The sequence below is a fragment of the Canis lupus genome, chromosome 1 (assembly GCF_048164855.1).
Source record: "Canis lupus baileyi chromosome 1, mCanLup2.hap1, whole genome shotgun sequence".
NCBI lineage: Eukaryota > Metazoa > Chordata > Mammalia > Carnivora > Canidae > Canis > Canis lupus.
The window spans coordinates 1,986,476-2,009,823 of record NC_132838.1 but is presented as its reverse complement, the minus strand read 5'-3'; the positions used below and the strand labels follow the sequence as shown (position 1 = coordinate 2,009,823).

At 38.7% G+C, this 23,348-nt stretch overlaps 1 protein-coding gene across 9 annotated transcripts in view; it reads left to right on the top strand.

The window, feature by feature from the left end:
• The window catches only part of ATP9B (ATPase phospholipid transporting 9B (putative)), a 237,325-nt gene that overhangs the window by 38,972 nt on the left and 175,005 nt on the right, over positions 1–23,348 (top strand). For 8 of the 9 annotated variants that reach the window (XM_072817398.1, XM_072817319.1, XM_072817557.1 and 5 more), the window contains 2 exons: positions 1,608–1,721; positions 9,558–9,666. In XM_072817398.1, coding sequence (XP_072673499.1) covers positions 1,608–1,721; positions 9,558–9,666 — 223 coding nt within the window. Of the gene's footprint in view, positions 1–1,607; positions 1,722–5,302; positions 5,431–9,557; positions 9,667–23,348 lie in introns of those variants that run through there. The other variant, XM_072817788.1, reaches the window with a different exon arrangement.

Below are 23,348 nucleotides of genomic sequence, written 5' to 3'. Positions count from 1 at the left end.
CTTACAACTATTACCGTGTGAATTTTTTTTCTTAGATTGTCTCTTAAATTAGGCTTTTCATCTAAAACGTAGTATTTTAGAAACATTTGGTAATTGCACAGTAGGAATTCTATGCCATTTTTAGCACAAATGGCAATTTTTGAATTGCTAATAGATATAATTTATGCTAACTGAGATTTTAAAGAAATGACTGAGGAAAAAGAGCTTTCTCTCCTGCTGAGATTAATTTATGAAATGACTCAAAACATTTTTAGACAGCAATTGAATATGATTATGAATATAAATGTGTTATCAATGTAGCTGATTTTTGAATTGCACAGACAACTGTATGATGATGTAGAAAACTTCATTATATAAAAACTGTGGTTCCAGACTCTAAGTCAACAATAGGTACTTAACCCATTGCTCTGTTCTAGTTAAAATTTCCCATACCTTCCAAGTTGCATATAAAGTGGCATCCAAGGAGATTCTGATTTGGAAGTTGCAAGGTTGTAAGTTTAATTGCAATTATTGTGGTATTTGAATTATTCTCATCTATAAACATGGGTTTTGTTCCATTTTGATTTTTTTTTTCCATTTTGATTTTCAATTTAAATTTAATAATTTGAGAATATGGACATAGAAGTCTATTAATATACTGGATCTTGGGTATTCTTCCTTAAAGATAACTCTGTTTGAATTAAAAAAAACAAGCATAGTTGCAGGATTTGCATTCCTAAAATATCAGTGAATGATACTTATTTTGTACTTGAAAATTTTCTTGCAGATCAACTGCCAAGAGACTATAAAGAGTATATAGGTCACTGTCTTCCTGAGTTGGTCAGCAATTCATGTACTTGTTATATGTCATCATTTCATATACTTCGAGAGAAGTAAATGGAGGAGATTAAGGCAGTTTTTGTGATGTCATATTGTGTACATTTTGCTTGTTCACTCATTTTTGTAAAGCTACCTAGATGTTTGTGTTCAGAAACATGCCTATCATACTTTATTTTTTACATTTCAAAAATATAAGGTTAACATGACTTTTCCATTGTAAGATTTTCTGAGTTATCAAGATACACGGTTGTATGTATATAAATACATATTTATTGACTTACTAGTATTGGGAAGGTTTTGTTATCTTATTTGCTTTCATATACATATAATGACTTTTTTTTCCTCACCTATTTTATTTATTCATGAGAGACACAGAGAGAGGCAGAGACATAGGTAGAGGGAGAAGCAGGCTCCATGCAGGGAGCCTGATGTGGGACTCGATCCCGGGTCTCCAGGATCACACCCCAGGCTGCAGGCGGCGCTAAACCGCTGCGCCACCGGGGCTGCCCAGAAAATCAAAACTTTTAGAGGATAGTTTCAATGTAGTTGAAAGTTCTAATTGTCTTTTTTTCAATTTAAGTATAATTTTGGGGTAACCTGACCTTTCTTTATATGTGATTTTGTTATTGGAAAGCTAGTGTCAAAATTACTAAATTTACTGTAACTCAGGGTAGATTCTCACCTTTAGATGGAAATGTAGTTAGATATTATGTTGATTTAATTATTTAATTGAAGTATTAAAGGTTTTCCTTGGAGAGATTGTGTTAATTTTTTCTTTTCCTTTTTAGGTTTTATATGAACAATTCAAGTTTTTCCTGAATCTCTATTTTCTGGTAGTATCCTGCTCACAGTTTGTACCAGCATTGAAAATAGGCTATCTCTACACCTACTGGGCGCCTCTGGTAAAAGAAAAGATTTTTATAATTAAGATAAATTATTAAATATTTAGAATATAGTTTTAAGAGTGGGGATGTTTGAAAGATATAACTGATGAGATTTTAAGAAACATGATGTTGTTATGTGTTATTGAACTTTGGTTAAAAATTTTTACAGACCTCTGTCACTTAAATACTTTGCAGCCCTGCAGGAGTGTCAGGGCAGCACACTGCCTGCAAGTCTTGGCTACAAAGGCCACTGGTACCTTTGTTGGTGGTTTTTCTGGGGCATTGTGTACATGTCCTATGATACCATTTCTGTCTCTTCAGCCTGGTTCCCCCCGTGCCTGTGGCACTGTCAGGAATGCTGATGTGGTCTGCTCAGCGACCTCTTGGCATCCTGACAGATGGGCAGTTCTTACCTTTTGGCTGAAGTATCTCAATGAAATCCAGACAATTTCTGGTTGACAGCTCAGTGTATAAAAGTTTTTTGAAAGGCAAATGATATGTAGCATCAAATATTTCCATTTCAAACATAATACTACTTTGATGGTTTATGCTGTTTGCCGATAATTTTCATTAATTTTCAGTTTATACAGACAAAATGTGTGCCTTCTTTCTTCCTGTCACTTAGAAAAATGTACTGCTTCCTTTTGTTTGCTCCCTTTTGGGCAGACTACCAGCATAATCCAGCCAAGAAAACATAGTGAAAGAGCAGTGCCGTGCTCACGTTCCCCACCTAAGCACTCCCTTCAGAACTGGAAACCTGAGCAGTGTGCTCTTGAGTTTCTCTCTTCTGGTTGTGCAGCTCTGCTGCCTCACAGAGCCGGTCTTCTCAGATGCACCAGGGGTGACCAGCAGAGGGGACAGAAATGATGCTGACCGAGTTGGTTGAGCCAGCCTCTCCTCCCATCCATGTAGCAAGGGTCTGAGCAGTGAAAGTAACTGCATTTGCAGAACAAAAGCAGACCACCAATGTTTCCGCTCATTAAATTAGCAAGGTTGGGAGACATTGGAGTTACTCAAATAGGGTGGTCAAGGAAGGCCCCTCTAAGGGGTGGTGTTCGAATGACATGCAGATGGTAGAGTGGTGGGATTGTCCTGAGCTCTCGGGGTACACAGTGCAGGTGCCACTGGGGCGTAGGGACATGGGGACTGTGATTGCAAGGAGTCCCATGGGTCCTCACATTTCCTCCTGAGCAGGTGAGGGAGCTGTGGGTCTGTGTACATGTCACATAGCACACAAAGGACACCGAAGCCCAGACCCCAGTGTTCATAGTTGGTGCTCAAGCCAGGTGGCTATGGAGAGAGGACAGAGGGGACTTCTTTTTTCCTACTACCTTTCTTTCCCTGCAGGCAACTTCTCTTCTGCCTTTGAGATTCAATTGTTGTATCTCTCTTAATTTTACTACTTATGTTTGTATTCTGAGAATAAATATGCAGCAGTGTTTCCATGCTTTAAATAACTTATGTAAAGATAGTTTTACTTTGTGTCCTTTTGCATCATGCTTTTTTGGCTTAACATTGGTTTATTAAATGGATCCAGGATGACACATCATACCAGGACGATACTTTTCACTTCTCTGAAGGATTCCATTGAATGAATATGTCTGTTTTTCTAGGAAAGGAGACTTCGGTTTCTTCTCATTTTTCACAGTTATAGACTTTGCTGTAATGATAAGTCTGGTTGTACACTCTTCCTCGTGCTCATGAGCTAGAAGCTCCATAGGCTGTGTGCACCCAGGAAGTCTCATTAACAAACCACTGCTTATTTTTCCCATTTTCCAATAAAGGCATTGTAGCATCACAGTAATTTTAGAGAACAGAGAAAATACTTGCTCATCCTAAAAACACAGCTGTACTTAGGATTTCAGTGTGTTTATTTCTGGCCCCTTTCTCTCCCCCTGGCTCTTATGCTTGCACTGAACTGCCTCAGTGTCACTCTGGTCTTGGGTTGACGTTTACTTCAGCACTGATAGTCTCAGAACATAAGATCATCTTAAAATCTAAAGTAAAGTGTATTCATTTCTGTTTTGTTTTTGCATCTTTTCTTATCAACTGTGATTTAAGTAGCTTTTCACCAAAGAAAATGTTAGTTTTAGATAAGTTCCTGATGAATTTAATTTTAACTGTGCACAGAATTGACTGTTTGGCCAGAGCTGGAGTGAGAGCATGCATGCGTTGTAGCCTCTCCTTTCTCTGCTTGCATGAGAGGGTTACGTCCTCTAACTTGATTGTCAGTCTTAGGTGTTTGAAGTACTTTGTCCGTCTTTTATTGATGTGTGAGAATTAACTATTATATTTACAGAAGAGCCTCAGTAAGCATCTGTTTCAATATCCACGGAAGGGATGCCGTTACTCTGCTGCAGTGTGTGTCAGGGGCTCCAAAGAAAAGTGAAAAGCACATTTTTCCCACTTGAGTAACTTAACGTTGCCTTGTGACATGCCTGGGCAGGTTCTCATGTGCCCTGCTCTCATATCACACCATTAGGTCTCAGAATTGGTTTGCTCTATTCAACAGTGTTCTGTTGTTCTTTGGTTTGGCAGCAGCCACAATCGATGCCTTCATCAGTTAATCAGTAATGAACATTTGTTAGTATCTATGCTTGCACTGTTTATATACATTTTAACCTCTGATTTAGCAAAAATCTTAAAAAGTTGATGTGTACATTAGGATCCCCTTTCAATCCAAGAAGCAGGCTGAGGTATATTGATTCTTTGATCCAAACTCACCTCAAATAACTTTTTAAAAAATTTTTTTTTTAAACCGAAGATTCAGCTACTATATACATAAGATCTTTTTTATTCATCTAGGGCAAGTTGAAGAACCTTTAAACTAAATCTACTTCTAAAATACACTTTTTTTTTTTTTTTTAAGATTTTATTTATTTATTCATGAGACACAGAGAGAGGCAGAGACACAGGCAGAGGGAGAATCAGACTCGATCCCAGGACTCCAGGATTACGCCCTGGGCGGAAGGCAGGGGCCAGACCTCTGAGCCACCCAAGGATCCCCATTGTTTTTGGTTTTTAATAAAGAGACTATGCTTCAACAGAATTCCCTCACAGCTCCTGAGTTCTTGTTTTGTCTTGACCACTGTGTTTGCCCCTGTCCTTGGTCAAGAGCCTGTACTGGCATGTGGTCTTTACACATACACTTCGTGTTTTGACGCCTTTCCGCTGCCTGCCTTCTCAGGTTCTGTAAGGTTGCTCAGAAAAATGAATTGGTTAGCATTGCCAGATTCCTCCTTGCCAGAAACCTGCCAGTGAAACATGAAACCATCATACAGCGGTGGTTTTAAAATCTTATATCTGATGTCTGTGAATTTTAATAAGACGCTTCATATTCTTTCTGTTCTCCAACTAAAAGGAGTTCCTGGAAACAGTAATAGTTTAATAATCTTTCTTTATCAAGTACTCGGGGCAGTATTATTTACTAGCTTCAGCTCTGATCTAATTTCTGTTATATTTTGCCATAGAACAGAAGAGCAAACTGAGAAGTGATTTCATTACATTCTTGTGTCACAATGAAGATTACCTTTTGCATCATTCAGGTTTCACAGCAACTCTTTGAGGGAAAGCTAGTGTAATCAGGATTGCAGTGCTTCTATCAGAATTAATCAAGTAGAATAGATCTATCCATGCAAGTGATTCTTAGATTAAGGAGGTCTAGGTTGTTCATACTACATCTTCCACATACGCTGTGTTCCTTTGTTAATACAAAATGGACAGCCAGGTAGGCTGGGCTACGTAGGTGACCAGTCCGTCTGCGAGGACTCTGATTTTCAGTCCTTCTTCTGTCCACTCTTTTCTTTTTGAGTGTCTCTGCGTTGGTGGTATGGTGTGGATGGATACGGAAAGGAGAAACCAAATCAGTTACTTGGACTCGAACCTCATACTGTGTAGAGACAAGCACTCTTAACATAAGCTGCCCATGAGTGCGACCTTGGCAAAAGGATGTGTGCTTCTGGTGTCTGAGCTTTCCTGGCTGTGAATTAGAGCTAAGGGTACACACCTCATAAGGTTTTTGTGGCATTTAAAAGGTAACTCACTTAAAATACATAGAAAAAATAAAATACATAGAAAAGTTTTTGGCATGTAATAATTCCTCAAGGTTAAACTGACATTATTATGTCAATAGCATTTTTTTCTCTTTTTATAAAAATGCATATTGTTTTGGCACTTACATGGCTCCTGGGCCATTTGGAAAAGTAGGAAAAAAAGAATTCCACTTTGTGGTACAGAGTTTAGTCACAGCCCGTGGACTGGCCATGTGCCACATTCCTGTCAGGCATTGCGACTGACAGGTTGATGCACAAATACTGTTGTTTCACTGTGAAGTTCTGCCACCCTCTTGTGTTCACTTTGGGTTTTTTTAGGCAGCATTACCGTAGCTTCTGTCTTGGACCTGGTTGGTGCTGAGGTCCTAGAAAGGTCCAGGAACTCCTGTGGTTCCCTTGTCCACATCTTCCATAGGCCACCAGTCTGTTCTGATCCAGTTAGGACAAAGTAGGTCTCAGCTCGAAAGCTGGAAGCCCGTATGTGCTAGACTCCAGTGGTTAAGAAGGAAATGTTGGTGTCAGCTGCACTGTTCTGATAACCAGCTTTATGTAGCCAGGCTGGCTGTTGGGGCTTTTCTCAGAATAGATATGCTAGAGATGGACGTGGTGGTATGGGAGTGACACCTCTTGGTTGTGGCTGGTCCTACATCTCTGTTCTGTATTTAGGTAAACCTTAGATTTGAGGTGTGGCTGAGAGCAGCTTGTATATGCTAGCAGTCTGCCGGTGACCAGGGCTGTTTTCCTCTGGAGAGTGCTTGACTCCTGTTCTAGAAGTTGGGACCTACCCCACTTTGGTGCATCTTCTCTGATATCACTGCTTTAGAAATGAGAGCTTATTTTTACTTCCTGAGTTCTTGGAAACACTGGGAGCTATTACATTTTGTGGTTTATAATTACTTAATGAATGGAGATTTAATTAACTTTTGCTGCCTTTAAGCCATAGTGAAAGTTAGATTGACTGGAAGAGTGTAGTTAATGTATATATGTCTGGGACCTGTTTTTTTTTTTTTTTATTTTGGAGAGGAGATTAAATGTACACATTTCAGGTAGGGCTTGAACACATCGATAGCACAAAAACCCTTCCAGGTGATGATGCTGTGCTTGCCTGGTTCAGAGTCACGCTTCTAACAATACCCTCCAGTATAAGAAACACAGGCTTGACAACCATTCTCTTGTTTCTCTCAGGGTGAGTTGGTTATATATAGAATTTTGAGAAATTATAAGTCTATAACAGTAAATATTCTCCAGCATGAGAATGGCTGTATAAAACTCTTTATTTCCTGGATTGGTAGATATGTATTTTTCACATTACTGAAATTGATTGTGAATTAGATTTTGTGTATTTAAAGTGGTATTGTTTTCCTATCCGAGACTAACAACATCTTTTAATTCAGAAAGTACAATATTTCAGCATATGAGTATACCATGAATTTCTTATTGTAGACATTCAAGTTATTTCCAGTTTTTTATGTTTGATCCTGCTGGGATCCTTGTTTTGTTGTTGTTTTTTAGGATAAGTTTCCAGAAGTGAAACTGTTTGGTTAAAGGGTGTGTCAATTTTAAGGCTTCGTGATAACACTGAATTTCTTAAAAGTATTTTGGGTCTTCTGGTTTGGATTTTCATGTTTTTTTCTTTGTCTTACCTGTACTAAGATACCTAGATGGAAAGGAGAGAAGGAAAGCTGGCTCCAATTCATAGTGGCATGGTCTTGTGTGTAGGGAGGCCCATTCCTAGTTCAGAAATGCTGGCACAAGTAAATGAGTTAGTAGGGCTGTAGGGTACAAGATAGATACACAGAAACCTCTTGTATTTCCATATACTAGTGAGGACCATCTGAAAATGAAATTAGGGTAATAGTTCCATTTATAATATCAGAAAGAAAATTGGAATAGATTAGCTAAAATGTAGCATTGCATATTGAAAACTAATAAAACATTTAAAAAAATACCAAAGATCTAAATAAATAGAAGTCCTCACATATTTATGAATTGAAAGACAGTACAAAATCCCACTTGGCTTTTTGGTAGAAATTGACAAGCTAGTTCTAAAATTCATATGTAAATGCAAGAGACCTAGAGTAGCCAGTGCAACATGGAAAAGAAGATTGGCGTTGGAGGACTCCTGCTTCCCCATTTCAAAACTAATTTCAAAGACAGTCAGTCAGGAAGGTATAGGACTGCCAGAAGGATAGATGCAATGTAAAGTCCAGAAATAAGCCTTTACTTTTATGACGGATTGATTTTTGGCAAGGGTGCCAAGTCTGTTCAGTGGAGAGAGAATAATCTCCTCAACAAATGGTGCTGGGGCAGTGGGACAGACAGATGTGAAAGAATGAAGTTGGGCCCCTCCCTCGTGTCATACACAGAAGACCACTCATCATGGATCATAGACCTCAATGGAAGAGCTAAAACTGTAAGACTCCTGGGAGGAAAATGTAGGGGCAAATTTTTATGATCTTGGACAATCAAAGCCCAAGTGACTAAAGAAAAACTTAAATAAATTGGGCTTTATTAAATTAAATATCCTGTGCATCAGAGAATACCATCAAGAAAATAAAGTGATAACCTAGAATGGGGGAAAATACTTGTAACCTCACATTTGCTAATCACATGTCTAACAAGGTATTTGTATCCAGAATAATACAAAGAGCTCTTACAGCTTCACGGTGAAAAGACAAATGACACAGTTAAAAAGTGAGTATAGGATCCCAAGAGTATACTTATGGCCAGTAAGCACATGTTAAGGGGTACAACCTCTTTGGGAAGCAGTTTGGCAGTTCATCAAATGCTAAACATGCCATATCACCCAGAAGAGGGGAATCCATAGAGACAGAAAGTTGGACTAGTGGTTGCCGGGGGCTGGGAGCAGGAGGGGATGTTGGTGACCACCATCAGGTGTAGGCTTTCTCTCTCTTTGGGATGTTGAGAATATTCTACAGTTAGAGGTGGTGATGGTGCCACAACTCTGAACATACCGGGGAGGATCGCCTTTCAGTAAACGCAAGGGCTCACCCAATGTGGCCTATTGGTGACACAGACACAACCCTGGAGTGACAGACCATTGTCCTTTCAGGGCAGTCATCTGGTATTACATCACTTACAGAGGGTAAATGAGGATCAATAACACGAGCCTACTGAGCATTGTGTGGTTGTAGAGAGGTAGAATGAAGGGTATTGGCGAGGTGTTGGAAAACCTGTGGGTAGGCTTAAGAAAGATGATGTCAAAGTTTTATTTACATAGCATCAAGTTGATTTGTTGAGGTTTTTGCTTACAAAACAAAAGCCGGTGGCTGTGCCTGGGGTCCTGTACTAGAGGAAGCTGTTGTGCTGAGATTGTGCTGTGTTCCTTTGTGCTTTCTTTGACCAGAAAGATTCAAGTGCAGAGAGTGTAAGATTTTGATGATAGTCTTTGGTAATTTGATACTTAAAAGCTTGAGTGTTCTAAATATAATTCATGGGAGGTGTGGGGTGTGTTTGTGTGTGGGTTTTTTTTTTTTTTTTTTTAGATCGTAGATTTCTTTTTCTTTGGGTTACTAAGCATTTTCTGATGTTTAGCTTGAAGTACATGTTATATGGATTTAAAAATTTTTTTTCCTTATAGGGAGAATTTTAAATATTTTAGTATTTATTATATTCCTCTTCTAGTGTTTCATTGTTACTTTCTGTTTTTGTTTCTGTTTCTGTTTTAGAAGTAACATAAATTGAGAGGGAAAAAGTAAAACTCCATGGTAAAAGAATTTTGCCTTAACTTTTTTGTTAAAGACCAGTTTTCTCAAATACCATATTTTCTTTTGTTTCATAGGGATTTGTTTTGGCTGTCACTATCATGAGGGAAGCAATTGATGAATTTCGGCGTTTTCAGCGAGACAAGGAAGTGAATTCACAGCTATACAGCAAACTTACAGTAAGAGGTTAGTAAGACCCTTTTGATCTAGCTTATCATGTGCTAAATGTAATCATCATTTTAGAGTTAACATAAATGAAAGAAAACATGTCTTAATTCTGTTATTGAAAGTAATATTATGGGATTACATATGGTATCTAATTAATTTTCTTATAATGCCTACCATTTCAAGGTACTTGGACATATGTACTTAGAAACCCAACTGGTGTATGCACATTTTCTGTGAAGCCTAAAATCTTTATTTGTGTTATATTTTAAACAGTCATAAAGGTCAGACATCTAGTACTATGGCCTTAAGTGAAGGGCCTTGGAGCACCTAAAATAAATGTCACGATCCAAAATGATGATTGCTTTATGCCCATTCCTCCTTAACTTCATTCAGGGCTTTAACCCTTGCTTAATTTTATGTTTTTAAAGAGCTTGTTTATTTGGTCTCTCAGTCCCAGTGGAAAAGAAGTGATGTAATGGGAAGAGTGCAGGAGAAGCCATAGGTGGGCATTATTACCATTGAAAAGTGACACCATGACAGTGATTGTGTCCGTGAGGGACAGCGAGGGAAGGCACTGAATAGCTAGATGAGTATTCGTAATAACCTTGAGACTGTTTAAAAAATGAGGTTTAGAATGGAGTTTGTATCTTCTATTCACATGTGGACATTTGTACACTGAATTTATTTATTTGAAATAATTCTCCGAGAAATTTTTTATAGCTTATTGGGATATATTTCATATAACATAAAGTTTATCCATTTAAAGTATACAATTCAGTGATTTTTGGTATGTTCACAGAATTATGAAACTATTACCACCATCTAATTTTGGAACATTTTTAACATTCTAAAAAGAAACTCTGAATATATTAGCCATCATCTCATTTTTGCCCCTCTCACCCTACTCCAGCTCCAGGCAACCCCCAGTCTGCCTTCTGTCTCCATAGATTTGCCTCTTAGGAACAGGTCACAGAAATGAATCATGTGATATGTGGGCTTTGGTCACAGGCTTCTTTCACTTGCATCCTGTGTTCAAGATTCACCTGTGTTGTGGCACCTGTCAGGCTTTCTTTTTGTTGCCAAATAATATTCCACTCTGTGGTACTCCATGTTGTGTTCACCCATTCATCGGTAGATGGACGTTTGGATTGTTTCCACTCTAGGCTGTTGTAAATAATGCTGCTGTGAATGTATACAAATGTTTTTGTGTGAATGCTGTTTTATTTCTTTTGTAAATATACCTATGAGTGGAATTGCTGGATTATATGGTAACTCTGTTTTTTATAAACTGCCAAACTATTTTCCTGGTTGGCGACACCTTTTTGCATTCTCACCAGCAATGTGTGAAGGTTCCAGTTTCTCTACATCTTCACCAGCACTTTTATTGTCTTCTTATCTTCTTTATTGTGGCCATCCTGTTGGGTGTGAAGTGGTATCTCACGGTGGTTTGATTTGTGTTTCCCTGATGACTAGTGATGTTGAGCATCTTTTCATGTCCTTGTTGGGCGTTGTCTTCTTTGGAGAGATGTTTATTCAGATTCTTTGCTTACTGTTTTACCTGGGTTGTTTTTTAATAATTGAGTTGTAAGAGTTCTTTATATATTCTAGATTTAAGTTTCTTGTCAGTATGTGATTTGGAAATATTTTATCTCATTCTGTGGTGTGTGTTTTTCTTCTTGGTGTCCTTTGACACACAAAAGCTTTCGTGTTCATGGTGTCTGACTTATCTGTGTTTTCTTTTGTTGCTCGTGCTTTTGGCTTTGTAGCTTAGAAATGGTTTACCAACCCAAGGTCACAAGGATTTACTTCTGTATTTTCTTCTAGGGACTTTATAGTTTTAGCCTTGATGTTCAGATGTGTGATCCACTTTCATATTTTGTGTATGGTGTGTGTTATGGGTCTGTATTCCTTTGCATGTGACTACCCTGTTGTCCCAGGACCGTGTATTCAAAAGACTATTCTTTTGCAATTAAATTGAACAGTTAACTATTAAGATGTTTTGATGCTTACAGTAGTGGCATGGTAGAGGAAAGGTATGTTGTAGAAAAGAGGTAAGCTTTAGTTTTTGAAAAAGCGAGTCCCCAGAATGGGCCAGGAATAAATTAGTTGTAACTTTGGTGTGTCTTTTTTAGAATGTAGTATAGATCCTGGCTTATTTTTAAAATTGTTTTAATTGTGATATTTGGACTGTGTTGAGATTTGTTTTTGTGTATTACCAATATTCATTCAAAACTAAGTGGTATGGTGCTATCTGTGAAACTGGGGAGGAGGCAGTCCTACATGCTCTTTCTTTCACAGAAATATGGATAAGTCAACACTTGCTGGGAAGATGGCAGGCCACATTCTTGATTTGGGATTCTAGACCCTGGCTCTGAAGGGAGTAGAGCAGAACTTACTTGCAGAGAATTGTGTCTATTCTGTCCACCCTATCAGCAACACGTGAAGGACTGACTCAGGATACTTGTCTTTCTTTCATCTAACTTGGATGTCTCTCAGGGCAGAGGAGCCCAAAACTAGTATGCATTTTTCAAGCCTATGTCAGGTTAAGGAACTGCAGCAGTAGTTTGGGGCCAGCAGTGGCAGTCAGCACATAGGATAGAGTGTCAAATGCCAGGCAGAAGAAGCTGGAGAGAGCATTTCCTCGGAAAATTAGGTCATGTAAAAGTGTCTGTGTTTACTGGTGAGTTTTGAAAGGTATCTCCAACGCCAGTGCTGGGTCATGCTCAGAGAAGACCCCAAGAAAGTATTTTGCCTCTGGCCAGCCTCTAGGCTCAGTGCAAACAGAGGAAGGCTCAGGCTGATTCTAGGCAGCCTGACTCTGTTGGGAATCCCCAGCACAGAGGCAATCAGCAATGATGGGGAGAGTTTGGTCTTTTTCTCTTCTTGTCCTCCTTCTCCCTTCCTCCCTTGTTCCCTTCCTTCTCTAATTCTTTCCTTCTTCCTCCACCATCCCTCCCTTTCTTTCTTTGTCTTTCCCCTTTCCTATGCAAGAAATCCTTTCCAAAACACTGGCTGAAAGACTTCACAGACCACACATGACAAAGAATACACACTTTACGAAATGAGTCTAGAAAAGTCCCTGTATGTGCATGGCTATAGCATATACCAAGCAACAAAATAAACCTAGAAGAGGGGAAAATCAACTCATTTCCTGAGTTAACAGATTATGATGTTTCCACAGAAAATTACAGAGCATGGAAAGAAACCATGTGGCCCAGTCACAGAAGAAATGAACAGAAACTGTTCCTGAGGAAGCTCAGATACCGGGCTTACTAGACAACTCAAAATCAGCTGCCTTAAATATGTTCAAGGAGTTAAAGGAAACAATTGAAAAATGCTAGAAGATATCAGGAAAAACAGTGTATTTACATACAGAATATCAACGAGGGTATAGAAATTATAAAGGAAGCAAAAATTCTGGTGCTGAAAAGTACAATAAATTAAAAGAAAAACTCACTGGAGAGTTTCAGTAGCAAATTTGAGCAGGCGGAAGGAGGAATCAGTGACAGTGCACCTAGGTAATTTCAAGTGAGATGATCCATTCTGAGAAGCAGAAGGAAGAATGAAGAAAAAAAAACAGGTCCTAAGAGACTTGTGGGTAACACCAAGTGTACTTATATGCACTCAGTGGGGATCTTAGAAGGAGAAGCAGGGAGAAAGCGGAGAGAATGTTTGAAGAAATAATGGCCATTAACTTCCCAAAGCTGATAAAAGACAGGACTGTACACATTCAGAAAAATCAGTGAATCCCTAGAAAGATAAATGCAAGGAAATCCACACTGAGACACATTATAATCAAACTGTTGAAACCTGAGGACCAAGAGAGTATTCTGAAAGCAGTGAGAAAGAAGCAGCTTGTCACATACAAGGAAGGCTCTTCAGTAAGAAAGCGTGGAGGTCAGAAGGAAGTGGGGTGACACTAATTAAGATGGTAAAAGAAACAAACTGACAACTAAGAATTGTATATCCCTTTGACCTATCATTCCCAGAGGAAGGAGGAATTGAGACATTCCCAGATGCCTTTAGAATTGAAAACAGGGACTCAGGCAAATACCCATACACTCAAGATCATGCAGTACTATTTATAATTGCCCAAAAGGTGATAACAGCCTGGATGTCTACCAGTGGAAGAATGGATAAGCAAATTACGGTGTTTTCTTATAATGAAGTATCATTCAACCATAAAAATTCACAAATACTGATAAACATAGGTGAACCTTGCAAATATTGCCCTTTGTGAAAGAAATCAGATGCAAAGGACCATGGCTGTATGATTTCATTTATCAAAAAGGGTAGATTCATGGAGCTAGAGAGCAGGTTGTGGTTGCGATGGCCTGGGAAAGTGTATGCAGTTGGATGGGGGCAGCTGCTTAGTGGGCATGACGTGTCCTTTTATGATGATGAAAAGCTTGACAGAGGGAGTTTGCACAACATTGTGAATGTACTCAATGCTGCTATAATATTCACTTTAAAATGGCTGATTTTATGTTATGTCATTGTCACCTAAAAATAGTAAACAATGTTGAAGAAAGCATACTAATGTTATGTCTTTTGTACTTCTGTGATACTCAAACTCAGGATACTTTAAAAATAATTGTCAGTGGGTTTATTTCAAATAGAAATGCAGATTTACCTTTTTAAACAAGAGTGATTATCGTTGGTGATCTTTGGAAGGAGATTTTACATGTAGATGATGATGATGATGTTACTGCTTTTTTTTTTTTTTTTACCTTCTCCTGAGTGTGTCAGGTAACGTGCTCATTTGTATAACCACCATTCAAGGTGGGTAGGTGTTAACTCCACATTACAGGTGAGGGACCTGAATCATACTACATGATTTGTTCTGAGCCATTGCAGTTTAGAAGAGTTCATATTTGAACCCGGACCATTCTTACGTCAGTGTTCTTACAGCTGTGGTGCATTGTTGTGTGGCTGGTTATTCTGATACACATGACTGATAAGTAAAATCTGCAATATAAAAAAATGCATGTATATGCTCATTGACTTTAGTTTGAAGTTTGTTTTCTGGTCCAGAATATTTTCTGTACATCTCTTTAATTTCTAGTATTTCATAGTAATCTCTTCCTTATGTGACTTAACTGTGGTTTGTTATCATATTTACAGTATTTGAACTTTCTGTATTTGGAGTTCTTAATCATATTCTTGTAGAAATCCTCTGGGAAAATGTTCTCTGCTTTATTTATTTATTCATTCATTCATTCATTTATTTATTTATTTATTTTAAGGTTTTATTTATCTGAGAGAGAGAGAGAGAGAGAGAGAGAGAAGGAGCAGGGGAAGGGCCAGGCAGAGGGCAGAAGTAGAGAGAGGCTCTCCACTGAGCAGGGAGCCCAATGCGGGGCTGGATCCCAGGGCCCTGGGATCATGGTCTGAGCCTAAAGCAGACACTTCACCAATGGAGCCACCCAGATGCCCTTGTATGTTTGCTTTTAAAAAGGAAAGGTACTTCCACTTTTAAATATATTCGTATCTTGAGGGTGCTTTGTTAGAAGCAGAGAATATTTTAAGGGGTGTACAATCTCAGTCAACACTGAGATTTTCATTTATTTTTTTAAGTTTATTTTTTGTTTTAGTCATCTCTACACCAAGTGTGGGTCTTAAACTCATAACCCCATGACCCTGAGATGAAGAGTCTCATGCTCTTCCTGCCAAGCCAGCCAGGTGCCCTGACACTGGATGGTTTTCAGTTAGCTCCATGTGTTACCACTTGAGAAGCTGCTTCTTGAGGCACTTGGGTGGCTCAGGTTGAGTGTCTGTCTGCCTTAGGCTCAGGGTGTGATCCCGGGTACCTGGAATTGAATCCCCCATCAGACTCTCTACAGGGAGCCTGCTTCTCCCTCTGCCTGGTCTCTGCCTCTCTCTGTGTCTCTCCTGAATAAATAAATAAAATCTTAAAAAAAGAATAACTAAAAAATAAAGTCCTTCTTTACTGTCTTTTATACTTTGTCTCTGGGCGATGTGTACTTTCTTAGGGAAATCCTGATGTGTAACTGGTTTCCTGAGTTACTGCGTTGCGTACTCAGTTCCTGAGTTACTGAGTTGTTATTTTCTTTCCACTTGGTGAGAAGAATTTCCTTTTGTGACAGTCATGTCTTCAGATAGTTGGGTTTTTTAAAAAATAGTATGCTCAAATGTTAGCTGAATTTTCCCACCAGAAATTGCCTAGGAGCTGATAAAGTCAGAAGTAATCAGAGTGGATTGCTGACATCCAGTCCTCAAGCATCGGTGCTTTCCTTCTCTTATGTGTAGTTTCATGTCTCTGGTCTACTTTTGTGACAGCACAAATGAAGGGGAACACTGGATACTTGGAAAGCCTTTCTGTGTAGTTCTTGTATGTAGTCAGAGCAGTTCCTAGATCAGCATGCTCACCTTTTCACATATTTCTCTTGTGTGGTCTTCTTTCCTGTGGTCTGAGCAGCATTTGGAAAGCATTCATTTGAAGATGTTCAGTATACATCATTACATTTGTACCACATAGTGGTAGATCTTGATCTAGTCAGGCACAAACTGAATTGAGGTTTGTTTTCTTGTCTCTTTAGTTTTCTGTGGCTGGACTAGGTATGTACTCATTACTCTCATCACTGATCTTTTTTTCTCAGGCCATCCTAAGAGGATCTATATGAATTTTATTTTGTCATGATGCTCATACATATAATGTTTTTTATTGCATTGGAGATTAGGGCCTGGAACATATGAAAGCAATGAAAAACCCTGGCTAACAAAGTACCTTCTGACAGGGGAGAGTTATATGTAGGCATGGGTGTGTGCTAGCATCCAGAACCTCCCTCTAGTAAGTGGTTTTCCTCCAGTGATCACCTCTAATCATTGCATTCTCAGCTCCGTGTCTGTACCACTGTTCCCCCAGAGTTAGGTAGGGCTGTTGGTCCATGGTAGGAACTCAAGAAATGTGTTGATTCAGTAAGGTGGAATTTCCAGATCAAATATGAAAAGTTGTAGGCCTGATATTGTCAGACAGCTGCCCAATGAAGGTGCAGCAGTTTGCATTCCATGGAGCCCAGACCTTCCCTTCTCCCATTGTCTTTGTACGCTGTAGTTCTTTTACGTTGCCAACTTTCTTGGTGACAAATATTTTCATTGTGTTTTGCTTGCTGCTTACCTTTTAACATTTCATTGTTCATTTTGGTCTTTGATAAAAGTTTATTCATCTTTTTTCATATGTCCATTTTTACCTTTTTGTAAGTTCTCTAAGAGAAATTTATCCTGTGACAAATATTTTTGTCTTGTTTGACTCATTTTTGTATCTTTGTCTTTTTAATATGGATAAATTTATACTTTGTATGTATGCATATCTTCTAGTCTTTTCCTTTGTGGTTATGCTTCAATCTTAGAAAGTCCATTCAGCCCCCAGGTAAATGAGTATCTTTATTTCCCTCCAGTGTTCCATAGCGGATGTTTTACTCCACTTGTAATTTTACATATCACGTGTGTGTTATGTGAAGAAGGGATCTGTCTTCTTTTTTCTCCCAAAAAATGCTTAGTTAGTTCCTTTAAAACCAGTTATTAATGTTATTAAAGTTCTTTTCTCAGACCTTTGAGAAATGCGTCCAATTGGGACCCTTTGCCTTGCTTTCTCTTCTGCTCCACTGACTCACCCAGATTTCCATGCCAGTTCCATTCCAGTTTTATTTATTTTTATTTTTATTTTTTAAAAGATTTTATTTATTTATTAGAGACACAGAGAGAGAGATTGAGAGAGAGAGAGAGAGAGGCAGAGACACAGGCAGAGGGAGAAGCAGGCTCCATGCAGGGAGCCGGACGTGGGACTGGATCCCGAGTCTCTAGGGCCACGCCCCAGGCCCAAGGCAGCGCTAAACCGCTAAGCCACCGGGCTGCCCTCCATTCCAGTTTTAAACCATGTTCCTTTTTAACACGTTCTAGAGTCTTGGGAAATCTTCCCTCCCTCCCTCCCCTCCCTCCATCTCTTTCTCCATCAGTTACTTTGCTCTTCCCATTTTTTCTTGTTTTCTCTGAGAAACATGAAACACAAGACACTATAAGATCATTGGGAGGTTTTCTTTCTGCTTGTGATTTAGACCAGTGGCTCTGAAACCTTATAAATAGGCTCACAGTTGCTTACCGTCTTTATCTGTGATTTCTTCATTCTCTACAAAGGATCAATGTCAGCTTCCACACTTGGGGTATTTGACCAGTAAGAAATTGCCATGGGATTATTGAAAATCTAGAGGAAACGAGAGACTAGGGACAATTTGAACCATATTTAGTTCATATCCCTTTCAGTAGTAATGTAACCATTCTTGTAGGGCATTGGGATTTTCATACCTTTGCAGGCCCAGGAGAGAGGAAGGCTGCTTTTTCATAAAGCTTCTGGTTTTTGTGATTGAGAGTCTTAGAACTAGTCTTAGAACTAGTTAATTATGAACCATTCATGTTAACAATATTTTGTATTTTAACACTTGGTAGATGTGTCAGAAGTCTTTCTAACCACAGAAAACAAAACTAGAAATTTCTCTTATACAAACAAACACCAGCAGGCTTCACCAAGACTTTGAAGTGTCCCGTTGGTAGTAAGACCATAAAAATTTTCATTTGTATCTGTTAGTTGATAAAATATTTAGTAATGAGATACTTATTAAATTTTTCAAACCTTTGTATTTTTCTATAAAATACTTAGCGAGTATAGGGAATTGCTATGATACTTCTCTGTTTAGTTCTGCATATTGCTTCAGGCAAAGGATGTGTGCATTTGTGGGATATAAAGTCTGTATGGATGGATAGTCTCTTCTGCAGCTTCTGGACTCTCTGTTGGTAATTACATGGATGGAATAGACCATTTTAGTTAGTGACATAATTTTAGAGGGGAAGTGGTTGCCTAATGTAATTGACCCAGTGAATAATATGAAGTCTTTTATCTTTAAATGTTTCTTACCACAATATTTCCATATTCTTTCTAGAGCTATCTAATTTTTTTTTTTACTGATAGAACAAAAAGATTTGTGTTTAACTTGAGCTTCTTAATTTTTTTTTTGTGATTGCTAAAAAATGCTTTTTAAAACTACTTGGATTATTGCTCGTGAATGTTTAAGAGTAAAAATTGGTTACTTCTAGCAAGATGCTTTATAAGCCTCACTCTAAAACAGCAGTATTTCCTTTTTTTTTTTTTTTTTTTTAATTTCCTAGGCTGTAATTCATACAATTGACATGTCACTGTATTTGATCTCACCCTGCTTTACGTCTGCTCATGAGTGTAAGTTTCCTACAGGCAGGATCTTGCCCGTATTCTTCTGTCTGTCCCCAGCCTGTGTCAGGGGAGGGGTACCACAGGCCCCTGTGTCCCCGCCCACCTTCAGCAGGACTCAGAAAGAAGTTGTGTGCTCCCCCAGGGTCTCCTAGCCCCTATGCTCCATGACAGGTTGCATGTGGCCTAGATAGCCTCATGTTGTAAAGCCACCCTTCATGGCCAGAGACATTTCGTCTGTATTCCTACCCTTGCCTTTTCCCGAGTCTCTGGCCCTCAGATCCCTTTACTGCCTCAGGCTTTCACTACAGACCCTCCCATGTGCCTTCTTGATTTCACTGAGTGGGACTTCTCTTTGGAGGCCTCTTCCTTGGCAGCCCTGCCACATGGTGGTGGTTTTTCAACCAGGGCCTAGGGGCTGCTTCACCTGGAGCCAACCACCCTCCCTGTCTTTCCCAAGCTTACTCCCTTCTGCATGTGACTCCAGCTATTTTTCAGCTGCAGACCCCTTGGTCTTATGCCTTCTCATTGTTCCCAGCCCCTGTGATGTTCTAGGTGATGATGTCTAGGCCTAGATGTTCTAGGTGATGATTTGTCAGCTTTTCCTTTATGATTGTGCTTTTCTTTCCTAAGAACTCTTGGTCTACTGCAAGTTCACAAAGATTTTCTGTTTCTCCTATGTTTCTTCTAGAAGTTCTTCGGTTTTAGGATTTACATTATGTATATCCATTTTGAGTCAATATTTGTACTAGTACCAAGTGTACATGTAAGTACTTTTTTTGCATGTGGATATTCAAATGCTTCTAATGTTTTGGAAAAGTGGTCTTTCTCACATGGCTTTGTCTTATACTTTTGTCAAAAGTCAGTTGTCTTTTTGTGTATCAGTTTATTTTTTGGACTCTCTCTTCTACTCTACTGATATGTTTGTCTTTATGCTAATACCATTCTTTTATTATTTCTTTATAATAATTTTTGAAATCACATAGTGTTGTTTCCATTCAGCTTTGTTTTTTTCATTTTCAGTCAGGTTTAGGTCTTGTGTTTTTGTGTATTTTGATATGTCTTTTAAAATCAGCTTGTGGGGATCCCTGGGTGGCGCAGTGGTTTGGCGCCTGCCTTTGGCCCAGGGCGCGATCCTGGAGACCCGGGATCAAATCCCACGTCGGGCTCCCGGTGCATGGAGCCTGCTTCTCCCTCTGCCTATGTCTCTGCCTCTCTCTCTCTCTCTCTCTCTGTGTGTGACTATCATAAATATATATATAAAATCAGCTTGTGAATTTCTGTAAAAATGGCTGCTAGGATTTTGTTTGGGATTGCATTGAATCTAGAGATAAATTTGAGGGAGAATTAACATCTTATTAATACTAAGTCTTCTGACCCATGCATGAGATAGATCTTTCCTTTTATTTATCTTAAAATTTCTCTCAGCAATATTTATTTTCAGCGTATAGGTCACTTTCAAAATACAGTTTACTTATATATGTAAATAAATATATTAATTACATTTCCCAGCTATCCACTTCATAATCCATGTTAAATTAGTTTTCTACCTCCACAGACATTTAAAGTGTTAAGAGAGTTGGTGGGTACTGGTCCCACCCAAATAACAGAGATAAGCCAAGCAATCTGCTGCTGTGGTGTGCAGTTTTCTGCCCAGGAAAGTACACCTGTCATCTGGTGTTGACCTTCTGGAGTGCCGCATATATGCGATCAAGTCCTTGTTTAAAAAGGTGCTTAATTATCTCCTACCCTTATTACCTCTGTGTATTTTGTTGGGAAAGAAGTAATTAATATGTTTTCATCCTCATTTGGTGTCTCTGTCTAGTTACATGTGGCTTATATAGCTACTTTCCCATTAGTCCCTTATTACGTTTGATCCATTTAACCGATAAGGAATAGATTGATGTAAGTTTCTCTTGTTTTAGAGTGGGGTAAGTTTGATGCATTTGCGAAGAACAAAGCAAATGTCTTAAAAATATATTTCAGTTATGCTTTGAACCTGTCACGGGATCTGGGTTTAGTCGACACTGTAATGTTTGTTGATAGCAGATAAGCACATTGTGTAGAGGTGTGCATATATACTGCTGGTGCTTAGGTGGGTCCAAAGGCATCGTGAAGCTCTGTTTGCTGTGTAACTAAGGAGAGCTATGAGGTGAGGGCTTCCAGTCAAAAGAAACAGCAAGTGTTGAGGACTTGCTAGAAAATTAATTTGAGGTTAGTTGTGAAGAACATGTGTATAATGATGTGAATCTGAATTATATTATAAGTAATTGTCAAATGATGGAGATTTTGGGGGGAGATAAACATAATCCTTAGTTTTGCCAACCGGTTCATTTGGAATTCATATTGAATTAGGGAGGTGATAGTAATGGAGCATATTAATAGAATATTCTCTTTATTCAAGCAAAAAATGAGTAGCAGTGAGATTGGTGGACAGAGTCTGTGTTTAAGAAGCTTTGGAGTAAAAACAAAACAAAACAAAAACAACAAAAAAAAGAAGCTTTGGAGTAAGAATAAGTAGTCCTTTGAGTTACGTCTTGGATCTTTCAAAGGAGCCTGTGAAACTTGGTTCATGGAACGAGCGAGTTGAATGCTTTTATTCTGTGAGAAACATGTAAGCTGCTACGCTTTGGAAGCATGGTGGCAGGAACATTTATTCCTAGGAAGAGGGCTTGATGGAAAGATTTTATTGCATTAGTTTGGAGAGAGGAAAGGATGGCTATTACTGTACCTGGTAACATTCATTGTTGACTCTTTCATCAGAGAGAAAAGGCCAATACTGGATGACTTCCAGGGCTTGAACTTGAGGTAAATTAAATACAGCATTTTTAAGGAAAACTGTCCTCAAGTATAAGTACTGGTGTATGCATCGTTACTGTATTTAGAATTTGGTTCTGTCAAGTATAGCTCTGAAATTATTAAATTTTAAATGCGCATTTCAAAAACACTTTGCATTGTGGATGGCTCTATTGGGTTGTGAGAACAGGTGGCAGATACATGTTTTTTTTTTTTTTTTTTAAACATTTTTTTAAATTTTTATTTATTTATGATAGTCACAGAGAGAGAGGGGGGTGGGCAGAGACACAGGCAGAGGGAGAAGCAGGCTTCATGCACCGAGAGCCCGATGTGGGATTCGATCCTGGGTCTCCAGGATCGCGCCCTGGGCCAAAGGCAGGCGCTAACCCAGGGATCCCCAGATACATGTTTTCTTTGTGCTGTAACATGTAAAATTTAGGAGTTTCCTTCTGTTACCAATCCCTCATCTCTGATGATAGTATGTTAATAGGGTCAGATGTTAGCTTAGTTCACGAAGGGTGTCCAGAAATCAAACTGTTGGTGTAGGCATGAGTTGTCCACAATTGGGCAGCTAGGGTCATGGTCATGGTGCTGGGCTGTCATTGACAGGCGGGTGCCTGGGGAAAAGGTAATGCTCCCTCTTCTCTTCTAATGCCCTAACTGCTCTGGAAGAAAGAGAAGTCAGTGAGTTCACGTGACTGTGCTGTAAAGAAGTACAAGGAGCCCCTGCACAGAGATTAATGAAAACTATTTAGAGAACTAAGAGCCATTAAGCAATTTGACCAATTTTTCAAAATGTAGAAATGTGTACTTTAAGTAGGTAAGCGAGGCAGATTGCCATACCAGTAGGACATGATGGCCTTCTCATGTTTTATTCTCATTGTCCTATCATTAATGTGAGAAGTTTCTACGCTGCATTTTACCATCACCTGTTTTCCTTACACAAGTAATTGTAAGTAATTTCCTTGGAAATGAATAAAAGTCACGATACAATGCCCCCAAACTAAAGGCTATTAATATTAAATATAAATTGTGTCTGTTATGTGACAGTAGCATCTCTCTCAGAAATAAGATATTGATGAAGGAGTCAGAAAGGGATATATTTTTCTGTCTCAAAATATTTAAGAATTGTTTACTACATTTATTATATCTTATGATTACAGCTATTTCTCTTCCTCTCCTTTTTAAATGGGTATGTTACTGAGAATATAGAAGAGCAGAAGGAAGGAAAAGTGGGTTGGATGGTAGGAGAGAAAATAATATGAAGTGATAAGACAGGAATTCTTTCGAGTAATACCCAGGGAGCATGAGATCACTGAGGTAACTTTACTACCTGGTGCTTGGCTATAGAAAACACAGTAGTGGGACCATAGATAACGAAGCCTGAAGGGACCAATTGAAAAAATAATTAAAATAGACATTCTTTTATAGGTATACTTTCTGGCTATTAATAGACACGTACTTATCAATTATGAAGATATCTTAAGATTTGTTTCACATGTAATTCTAAAGAACATTGCTATTTTATATGAATAAAAAAATAGCTCCCCTCTGCAACTAGTTCTAGTTCTTATGTGTTTATTGTATAATTGAGAAACATGGAAAAACATAGTATTCACAAAACTTTTTTTGATATCCTCAAAATACACCTTTAGGAAAGGTGTGA